General features: G+C 41.0%; 1 protein-coding gene across 4 annotated transcripts in view; it reads left to right on the top strand.

The window, feature by feature from the left end:
* The first annotated feature begins 3,466 nt into the window (after positions 1-3,466).
* Positions 3,467-11,505, top strand: part of FAM184A (family with sequence similarity 184 member A) — a 348,725-nt gene continuing 340,686 nt past the window's right edge. For 3 of the 4 annotated variants that reach the window (XM_069726215.1, XM_069726217.1, XM_069726216.1), the window contains exon 1: positions 3,467-3,847. In XM_069726215.1, the coding sequence (XP_069582316.1) occupies positions 3,668-3,847 (180 nt within the window). In that variant the 5' untranslated portion in view covers positions 3,467-3,667. The remainder of the gene's footprint in view (positions 3,848-11,505) is intronic. The other variant, XM_069726214.1, reaches the window with a different exon arrangement.

Genomic DNA, 11,505 nt, shown 5'->3' with positions numbered 1-11,505 from the left:
GTCTCTCCTGCATAAGCTAAGTTTTGCTTGTGTTGTTTTTGTTTGCTATTTTTTCTGTCCAGCTTGCTATATTGGTTTTTCTTGCTTGCTGGAAGCTCTGGGACGCAGAGGGAGCACCTCCGTACCGTTAGTTGGTGTGGAGGGTCTTTTTGCCCCCTCTGCGTGGTTGTTTGTAGGGTTTTGTGTTGACCGCAAAGCAATCTTTCCTATCCTCGGTCTATTCAGTAAGTCGGGCCTCACTTTGCTAAATCTATTTCATCTCTGCGTTTGTATTTTCATCTCAACTCACAGTCATTATATGTGGGGGGCTGCCTTTTCCTTTGGGGTATTTCTCTGAGGCAAGGTAGGCTTATTTTTCTTTCTTAGGGCTAGCTAGTTTCTCAGGCTGTGCTCGAGGCGCATAGGACTGGTCAGGAGTGCTCCACGGCTACCTTTAGTGTGGTTGGATAGGATTAGGGATTGCGGTCAGCAGAGTTCCCACGTCTCAGAGCTCGTCCTATGTTTTTGGTATTTGTCAGGTCACTTTGTGTGCTCTGAACTTCAATGTCCATTGTGGTTCTGAATTACCTGTTCATAACACCTCCCACTCCCGACTACAAGACTTCTCCCACGTTGCGCCAATCCTCTGGAATGCTCTACCACAAGAAATTAGGACCAGCCACAACTTGCACAGTTTTAGGTGCTCCCTCAAAACACATTTGTTCAGAGCGGCCTATCATGTTCCCTAATCAAAGTCATTTTATGTGTAAGTGTGCGTGTGTAGCCCATTCACTATCTCCACCTATCGCCAACGCCCTGAAGATGGCTGGATCATCATTGCAAATACATCATTGTAAATACACACCTGTACTTGTATCTCCCCCACCTGATTGTAGATTGTAAGCTCTCACAAGCAGGGTTGTTTTATTTTGCTTTTATCATTCTATTATTGTTAATGCTGTTACTTATGACTGTTATGTTTGAAACTGTTTAACTGTAAAGCGCTGCGGAATATGTTGGCGCTATATAAATAAAGATTATTAGTAGTAGCAGTAGTAGGTGTTCAGTATGTACGTCGAACTTTACTGTTCGGGTTCGCCAATCTCTAACCAAAAGGTCATTGTTTGACCTCCAGATGCCATGACAACCATCGTGATTTTGCCGCAGGGGTGCCAATGGGGGTGAGAGGGGAAGCCCCCTTCATGTCACAACCTTCTAGACTGCTATTGATCGCAGCATCCGGAGGGTTAATCAGCCGGCCCCTGCTGTTACCGCATCAGCTCAGCACTTCCCGTGGATCACATGCTGTGATTAGTCAGTCAGATTGAGAGTCTTTAGATATACAGCATCATTTGCATGTCAATTCAAACGCTGATTTCTCAGTAATATAGGAAGGGTCTGACCATGTAAAGGTATTGTTGGATTTTTATTTGAAAGAACTATATGTATATTTAAATAGTTTTGGGGGTGAAATGCTGCTCACAGATCCCCTTTAAATAAAGGTGGCATTACCATTGTGAGACATGTAATGACTAATAGTCTGCACTCCTGATTTTACTGCAGAGCTGTGCCTGATTACAACTAATACAGTACAACAGAGCTGAACTTTGCATGCACACCTACAGCTATAGCTATCATCTAATAGTACTGTCATCTCAGCTGTACTTTACCTCCCTTTAGGCCCTTTTCACATGTCCATGTTTTGAATACTTGTGATATCCATTTATTTTTCACAGATACCACATTTTTCCATTAGAATCTATAGCACTGCACACATGTCCATGTGTTTGCACGGACTTGCAGCACACGGAATACAAGTCTATGGGGAGAATGCAGATCAATTGACTCCACCTTTTAGGAAACTTGGTATACATCTGCTTTTAGTTTCTAAGAATGCTATTGCTTTTTTTGGAAATCTTCTAATGTACCCCCTTTACAAGAAATTATTGACAAACTGGCTTTGCATAAATCCTATGAACTAAAATTGGCGTTTCTGAATGGCTGCTTTCCTTCCTTTTTGAAAAAATGGTCTCGCTGGCTGGAAATATTTCCATAAGAATTTACTGTATTTATTGTTTTGCTATTTTATTCTATTTTTACTTTTCATAAATGTTTCATGTCATTGCATTTATGTTAACCTTGCTCTCTCTATGTCTTGTTTTGGTTGAAAATGTTAATAAAGTTGTTTGGAAAAGCAAGTCTATGGGGCTGTGTAAAACACCCACAGTACACGGATGGCATCCGTGTGCTTTAAGTGTTTAACATTGCAAAATATAGGAGAAGCTTTGGAATTGATTTTTCTTAAGCCACACCGGGAAAAAAACGGATGGCACGAGGATGGCATACTGATGGTTCACTAATGATACACTGATCCAAAACACTGATGACACCGGTCCTTGTATTATACTGACATGTGAAGGGGGCCTTATAGTTTTGAGGTTGAAGCTCAAAAAGTGTTAGTTGTAATCAGGCACAGCTCTGCAGCCAAGCTGACATCACTATTGAAAAAGACTTGCAGAGTTTAAGATTTCCAGATGTTTCTGTTTTTGCCAGTTCTTTCAATTGTGTCTATTCAAAAAGTCACAACAAATTTCCCTTTGGAAAGTACCTGAAACTTTTGATACTTTTTAGTGCAATAACACATTTTTCATGTTGTAAAAATGTCACCAAACGGGTAAAATAAAGAGCATATATGATTGTGACCAAAAAAGCATTAACCATGTGCTTCAGCAAATACCACGAGACAGAAAAAAGAAAAGTTACTTAAAAAATGCAAATAATGAATGGGGCTAAAATCTTTTCTCTGTGATAATTAGAAGTAGTAATTGATATGTTCTGTGAATTAAGACATATTATGACTAGTGATGAGCAAATATACTCGTTACTCGAGATTTCCCTAGCATGCTCGGGTGTCCTCCAAGTATTTTTTAGTGCTCGGAAATTTAGTTTTTATTGCCGCAGCTGAATGATTTACATCTGTTAGCCAGCTTGATTACATGTGGGTGTTCCCTAGCAACCAGGCAACCCCCACATGTACTTATGCTGGCTAACAGATGTAAATCATTCAGCTGCGGCAATAAAAACTAAATCTCCGAGCACTAAAAAATACTCGGAGGACCCCCGAGCATGCTAGGGAAATCTCAAGTAATGAGTATATTCGCTCATCACTAATTATGACGGATATCATATATTTTAAGTTTAGGCTGATTTTCTGAAGTTTTTCACTCCCATACACTTGTAACTGAATCAATTGCACATTTATTGCTCTGTTCCTTTGAGATCCACAATGTTTTTTTAATAGAACGTTTTTAATTTTGGAAAATATATTTCCACATTGTTCATCATCCGTGGAGACTGTACACCTGTCAGAAATGGTAAATTGTATTTGAGAGCTCACACACACCTCCATCTCTGCTCTTGTACACCCCCTTATTCTATGCTCATTCATTCATTGGACGTTCATCCACAATGAGCCTGTGTTATCCTCACACACGGAGGTGGGAGGGTGAGTAAGCAGTGCTTGCCTCAGTCACTGGGCACAGTCACAACCCTCAGGCTGCACATCAGCACATTGCTCTTTCCTAATTCATATACCACGGTGGCTTTATTGTCTCTGGAGTATCAGCAGTTTCTCACCCTCCCTAACTGTTTTTTAGGGGGGAGGTAAAAGGGATCTGAAGACGTGAAGATGGCGACAGGGATGAGCTGGCATCAGCAACAGCATTACTACAGTGGAGGGGCTTCAACCAGTGCTGCCAAGTTTGTGCCCTCATCTCCTGGTGTAATGGCACATCAAGCTGGACTTAGTATGGAGTATACTGCAGAACTGCACCTTAAAATGAGCAAGAAGATAGCACAGCTAACAAAGGTAATGAGCAGTTATAGAAAGGGTTAATGATGCTGGGATGCATACCTAGTGTTGGCCTTTAAATCGCTGGCTTCTAAAGCCATTTGTGAAATGCATGCTGATGTACAGCGCTTTCACTGATGAAGTATGTATGGGTATATATATATATATATTTATATATGTGCTAGTTTGTGCGCATATATGTGTGTGTAAATATATATATATATATATATATATATATACACACATACATACATTGTTTTAAAATATTGTGCAAATATTTACTTTGGAGAAAAATACATGGAATGTTACTGCTGCATAAAATATAATAAGATATACTCATCATCGGCTATGTAAATGTCCCTAGAGATAGTATTCAGTATCACTGATGGAAAATCGAACAATCAATGCATTGAAGCCGGTTTTGGTTGTTGCTCTCTGACAGTCATTTTTCTGTGTTGTTATATTCGACTGTACATTCCTTGAAAATAACTTCTTTCTAGGTTACCAATTGCCTGTGAATGTCTTGCGTCAGCATTGGCAGTGAGTGACAGGACAGCCCACCCATTCCTTCTAGTTGGCCAAACCACAACATGGCAAAAGTCACATTAAAAATATGGGCAAACGTATTCAGTTATTTGCCTAAACAGTTGCATTCGTCTTGCAATGACTGGCAGAAGTGTACCACCAGATGGTGTATGCTTTTTTTTTCTTTTTGTATTCATTTGTATTGAAAAGCACATTCAAATACTTTTTTTCAATAGAGTTGTAGCCAGGTATCAAGTAAATTACCAGAGGACACCTTTTTGGGATACTGTGAGACAGTCTAGGTCCACATAGGTGTAATTGTTAGATTTGTACGTTTGCCTATAGTGTAGAAACGCAATGGGAAACAAGTCAATTATGTAGCTTCAGAGAATTCTAAAAATTGAGTAGGATATTTGGGGAATTTAAGTTACTACATATAATGTCCTTCTGCTCTTTTTTCAGATTACAGATTTCACAGCTAGCGATAATGTGAATTTCATTCGCAGACTATAGATTGCTGTAAATGACTTGATGACAGGAGCAATAATGTTACATTTGGGAACCTATGCCTTAAAATGTCACTTGTATATCTCGCCATTTGCAGACAAACAAAGGAAAAGATGACATTTCCTGGTTTTATTTAAATATGTACGACATATTTAGACATTTTATATTTACACAAATACATACATATCTATAAAAAAATAAATATTTACATTGACCTTTTTCCCATATCTTTGTTTGAAGGCCTCTTAGGTTGCATGGACACCCTCCGTTGACCAAAAACAGAGCTCGCTAAATGCGTGGACTTGTATTACTAGGATAGCCACTTTACTGAATGGCCACCATGTACTACTATGATTCTCATGCAGAAAAAATGCATTGTCTGTGACTTCCCCGGCACACTCAGTTGTTTGCTGGGGGGCTTACGAAACAACCCTTTTAAAGACCTGTCTAATTAGTGACTTTCCTTTACCTTCTTTGCAGGCATAGCATCTGGCAATTGACTACAGTGCCTTGCGAAAGTATTCAGTCCCCTGGAACTTTTCAACCTTTTCCCACATATCATGTTTCAAACATAAAGATACCAAATCTATATTTTTGGTTGAGAATCAACAAGTGGAACACAATTGTGAAGTTGAACTAAATGTATTGGTTATTTAAAATTTTTGTGGAAATTCAAAAACTGAAAAGTGGGGCGTGCAATATTATTCGGCCTCTTTACTTTCAGTGCAGCAAACTCACTCCAGAAGTTCATTGTGGATCTCTGAATGATCCAATGTTGTCCTAAATGCCTAATGATGATAAATACAGTATAATCCACCTGTGTGCAATCAAGTCTCGGTAGAAATGCACCTGCTCTGTGAAAGCCTCAGGGTTGTGTTTGAAGCACTGAGCATCATGAAGACCAAGGAACACAACAGGCAGGTCTGTGATACTGTTGTGGAAAAGTATAAAGCCGGATTTGTATACAAAATGTTTCCAAAACTTTAAACATCCCAAGGAGCACTGTGCAAGCGATCATATTGAAATGGAAGGAGTATCATACCACTGCAAATCTACTAAGACCCGGCCGTCCCTCTGAACTTTCATCTCAAACAAGGAGAACACTGATCAGAGATGCAGCCAAGAGGCCCATGATCTCTCTGGATGAACTGCAGAGATCTACAGCTGAGGTGGGACATAGGACAACAATCAGTCATACACGGCACAAATCTGGCCTTTATGGAAGAGTGGTGAGAAGAAAGCCATTTCTCAAAGATATCCATAAAAAGTGTTGTTTAAAATTTGCAACAAGCCACCTGGGAGACACACCAAACATGTGGAAGAAGGTGCTCTGGTCAGATGAAACCAAAATCGAACTTTTTTGCAACAATGCCAAACGATATGTTTGGCGTAAAGGCAACACAGCTCATCACCCTGAACACACCATCCCCACTGTCAAACGTGGTGGCAGCATCATGGTTTGGGCCTACTTTTCTTCAGCAGGGACAGGGAAGATGGTTAAAATTGATGGGAAGATGGATGGAGCCAAATACAGGACCATTCTTGAAGAAAACCTGTTGGAGTCTGCAAAAGACCTGAGACTGGCACGGAGATTTGTCTTCCAACAAGACAATGATCCCAAACATAAAGCAAAATCTACAATGGAATTGTTCACAAATAAACGTATCCAGGTGTTAGAATGGCCAAGTCAAAGTCCAGACCTCAATCCAATCGAGAATCTGTGGAAAGAGCTGAAAACTGCTGTTTACAAACTATCTCCATCAAACCTCACTGAGCTCGAGCTGTTTGCCAAGGAAGAATGGGCAAGAATTTCAGTCTCTCGATGTACAAAACTGATAGAGACATAACCCAAGCGACTTGCAGCTGTAATCGCATCAAAAGGTGGCGCAACAAAGTATTACGTTAAAGGAGCTGAATAATATTGCACGCCCCACTTTTCAGTTTTTGAATTTCCACAAAAATTTAAAATATGCAATACATTTCGTTCATCTTCACAATTGTGTTCCACTTGTAGTTGATTCTTCACCAAAAATTTACATTTGGTATCTTTATGTTTGAAGCATGATATGTGGGAAAAGGTTAAAAAGTTCCAGGGAGACGAATACTTTCGCAAGGCACTGTATATAATACATATTATCCAGTGGACGTTAAAGCATGCATCAATTACTGAATACCTTTGGTACTAGAATTACAGATAATATTTTATATACTTTTCTTTATACATTGTTAAGATTGCTTTTCTTTTAGATGTTATAGGCTCTTTGATATATCAATGTCCTGTTTTTAGTAGGATATTTTTTTGAAGTACTGCTAAAATAAATCAAAGTTAAACAGTATTTGGTATCTTCCATATGAGTTAAAGCCCAGGAGTGCCTCCAGTTGAACATGACTTGTGTGGATTCTGTCTTTTACACCTGGCCTCCTCTCTGGAATGCTGAATACACAGGAGACCAGTTAATGCCTGTGTTCCAAGGGGAAATGGAGACATGGTCTGTTTGTGTACTGATAACTAGGAAGCCATAAACACTTTTGTCTCATCTCTTTTCATGTGGTTATGCTTGGTTTATTCAATCCTCTCCTTAGCAAAATAGTAGATCAGATTATGCTTCCATGCTGCGGTATATACCTTATATTTATAGGAAACTTGGTGAGACAAGCAGCTGAAATCCTTGGATAAGGGCGCATGTATGTATAAATGAACATTAGCCAGAAGGGAAATCTTAGCTGGCTTGCCATCCAGACTCAGTGGTACATCAAGTTCAGCTCAAGGCTTTCTTACTCAAATGCACAAATTCTGCTGGAAGTGGAAAGAAACACAGATTCCGTAAATTGAATATGTTAAACGGGAAAGGCTGAGCTTATTGTATTGATTTTATTATATCAGGCTATATCTGATTATTATCATGTGGTTAAAGAAAGAACCGTCTGTTTCAGTATTAAATTGGAAGAGCGCGCGCTGTTCCTGTGTGCTTCACATTCTGACATCATCCTGTCAGACACTATGACCTAGATACATCAAGGGTACTAAGCATTAACACTTATTAACTCCTAGTTATATGAATGAGCAGGAGCGATGGCAGGCAATAAAGTATTTAGGTCTACACACCGCTAATATCTCAAAAAGCTTCTCTTTGGACAATCAATCTCTATTTGTTAGAAGGATACCTTGATAATAGGTTGATTACATAGTTTCCCTTAGCTATGATCTCCAGCGGAAGCTGTAATATGTGTTGAAATCTGGAAGTGATACATTTGCCTGTAATACCACCACAGGGAGATTGCAAACATTGCACTGGGCCCTTTCAAATCATTGGATTGTCCACACGATGGAGGACAAGCCTTTCAGACCAAGAGACACTCTTCATAACTTTGTTTAAAGGGAAGTGCTGCATTTTTTATTATTTAAAACAAAAAAAATTCTTACATAACATGTTGTTTTAACCTGTGCTTTATTAAATTGTATTTATGTTTTTTTTAAATAAATGTTTAATACAGCCACTGGAGGCTGCCATTTTACTTTGCAGGCCTGTAAGTGTCGCTGCACAACACTTACAGTCTGTAAATACGGCAACCACTGGGCATAGGAGACAGCAGTCGGACGCCGACCCTATGCCTTACATTACATCAGCGGTAAACTGGGCACACCTCTGTTGGCTGCTCAATTCACAGCTGTAGGTGTGGCCGGGTGCCATTTTATTGTAGTTCAGCACTATCTGGTGAGCTCCACTTACCCACTATCGCCAGGATCTGAAACCGTAAGCTGTACTGTTCACTTCCTTTAAAACAGGTCCTGGGTTGCGTGGAGACTGGAGGAGCAGCAGACAGCAGTGAAGATTGCGGACCGTTGGAGCAGCGATGACTTCATCCATTGGTAAGTATCAGGGCTGCGGCAGTGAAGTTCCAGCCATGGTGCTTTTGTGCACAGGCAAAAATATGAAGGGGGAGGGAACATAGAAAGTGGAGTGGGGAGAGAGACATGAAAAGTGGTGAGGGGTCAGAGACATGGAAAGTGGTGTGGGGAAAGAGACATGGAAAATTGTGATGGGAGAGAAACATGGAAAGGGGTGTGGGGAAAGACACATGGAAAGTGCTGTGGGGAGTGACTTATTGTCCTTTTCCATGTCTCCCCCCCACCCTCATATTTTTGCCTTTGCAGAAAGAAACCAAGCCTGGCGCTGATACTGACACCGCCTCATCCCTGATTCTCACCAATGGTCCCCAGTGCTTCTCCCGCCCAGTAGCTTGTGGAGGTCACAATGCAGTCACCAACGAAATGGCGCTGCATTGTGATTCTAGTCTTTATTCTGTATTGCACACTGTATGGGGTTCATTATACTGTATGGTGCACTATGTGGGGCCCATTGTACAATATGGAGGACTATATGAGAATCTAGGGGTTCATTTAAATGAAAATTACTTTGTAAGTTTTCCTTTTTTGGGGGGGGGGTTTGGGGGATGTCAATAAATGTGACCCTGTTTTATCCACTTGTATGAAAGCAGTAGAGTAATGTGTGACCCTTCTCTGTCTAGTTCTATAAGAGTAGTAATGCAGTGAACGGAGCGGCGTCACACATTACACCATTGCTCCCATAGAACCACTCTCTGTTAAGCAATCCCTGCATATTTTGCTGCTGTCGAACAGCTTCGAGTCATGCTGCCTTGGGGACTCAAAATATTTTTTGAGCATGCCGAAGACACTCGGTTAGCACACTACCATGCTCGGCTGTCACTATTAGACTATTAGATTAGGCTGTGCGGCCCTCCAAAGAAATGCCACCTACACCATTACTGACCCACTGCCAAACCAGTCATGCTGAAGGATGTTGCAGGCAGCAGCGCTCTCCACAGCGCTTTCAGACTCTGTCATGTCTGTCACATGTGCTCAGTGTGAACCTGCTTTCATCTGTGAAGAGCATAGGGCGACAGTGTTGAATTTGCCAATCTTGGTGTTCTGTAGCAAATGCCAAGCGTCCTGAACGGTGTTGGGCTGTGAGCACAATCCCCATCTGTGGATGTTGGGCACTCAGACCACCCTCATGGAGTCAGTTTCTAACAGTTTGTGCAGACATATGCACATTTGTGGCCTGCTGGAGGTCATTTTGCAGGGCTCTGGCAGTGCTCCTCCTGTTCCTCCTTGCACAAAGGCTGAGGTAGCGGTCCTGCTGCTGGGTTGTTGCCCTTCTGCGGCCCCCTCCATGTCTCCTGGTGTACTGGCCTGTCTCCTGATAGCGCCTCCAGCCTCTGGACACTACGTTGACAGACATAGCAAACCTTCTTGCCACAGCTCGCATTGATGTGCCATCCTGGATGAGCTGCACTACCTGAGCCACTTGTGTGGGTTGTAGAGTCCGTCACATGCTACCACGAGTGTGAAAGCACAACCAACATTCAAAAGTGACCAAAACATCAGCCAGAAAGCATTGGCACTGAGATGTGGTCTATGGTCCCCACCTGCAGAACTACTCCTTTATTGAATGGGTCTTGATAATTGCCAATAATTTCCATCTGTTGTGTATTCCATTTGCACAACAGCATGTGAAATTGATTGTCAAACAGTGTTGCTTCCTGAGTGGACAGTTTGATTTCACAGAAGTTTTATTTACTTGGAGTTATATTCTGTTGTTTTAGTGTTCCCTTTATTTTTTTTAGCAGCGTAGAAAGAATGTATAAAGTGTTATAATAAACTAATACACTATCAAAATGGCAGCAATTTTGGTGACATAGTCCTACAGGTTTCTCCTTTACCCCACCGACTGTGTCTAAAATCCTCTTAATCTCGAGCACTAGTCCTTATTATGTTTTGAAGGGGTTATTTGATTTAGTAATACACACTATGGTACACAGGTTGCTTTTGCAAGGCAGCTACAAGCTTTTCACCAGTCATATTCCCAAGAGCCTAATTGATCCCTGACAATACAGTAGTACTGCTGTGTGAGTGAGTAGAAGTGAAAATCCAGCTCCAGCAAGGTAAACTAGTAAATTTTTATTTAGATGACAATATAAATTGTTGGCATTGTTGTGATGGACCAGTTAGAATTGGTTGGAGTAGATAGAAAACATGATATTAACTGGACTAGTTTTGAACATGTGTGTTCTTAAAGCCGATCAGACCAAGTTTAAGAACCCACGCCGTGTTCGAAACGCGACCGGTTAATATAATGTTTTCTACCCTCTCCAGCCAATTCTAACTGGTCCATCACAACAATGGCAACAGTTTTTATTGTGACTTACTGTTTTACCTTGCTGTAGCTGGATCTTCACCTCTATTCACTCACATTGCCTCCACGTCCAGCAGAGCGATCCCATGCTCCGCTAATGGAACTCAGTGGAACTCAATAGAAAAGTCCTAAGGGTGAGATGAATCAACTTTTTACACTCTGTAGTAGTACGGCTGGGCAGTGATTGGCGTAAAGACTATGCGATCTCGATTGCAAATCATCACTGAGCAGTCCAGAATGTTGGGAGATTCCAGCTCTGAAACTCGCAGAATTCTTAATGCTGTTCTTTGCTAAAATACATCCTGTAAATCAAGATTAATGCAATATAAGCAGTGCTATATAGTCATAAGTTCAGGTACATCAACTTAAAGGGAACCTGTCACCCCCAAAATCGATAGTGAGGTAAGCTCACCGTCATCAGGGGCT

The sequence above is a fragment of the Ranitomeya imitator genome, chromosome 5 (assembly GCF_032444005.1).
Source record: "Ranitomeya imitator isolate aRanImi1 chromosome 5, aRanImi1.pri, whole genome shotgun sequence".
Taxonomy (NCBI): domain Eukaryota; kingdom Metazoa; phylum Chordata; class Amphibia; order Anura; family Dendrobatidae; genus Ranitomeya; species Ranitomeya imitator.
The sequence above is the reverse complement of the archived record's forward strand: the minus strand, read 5'-3'. Positions and strand labels throughout refer to the sequence as shown.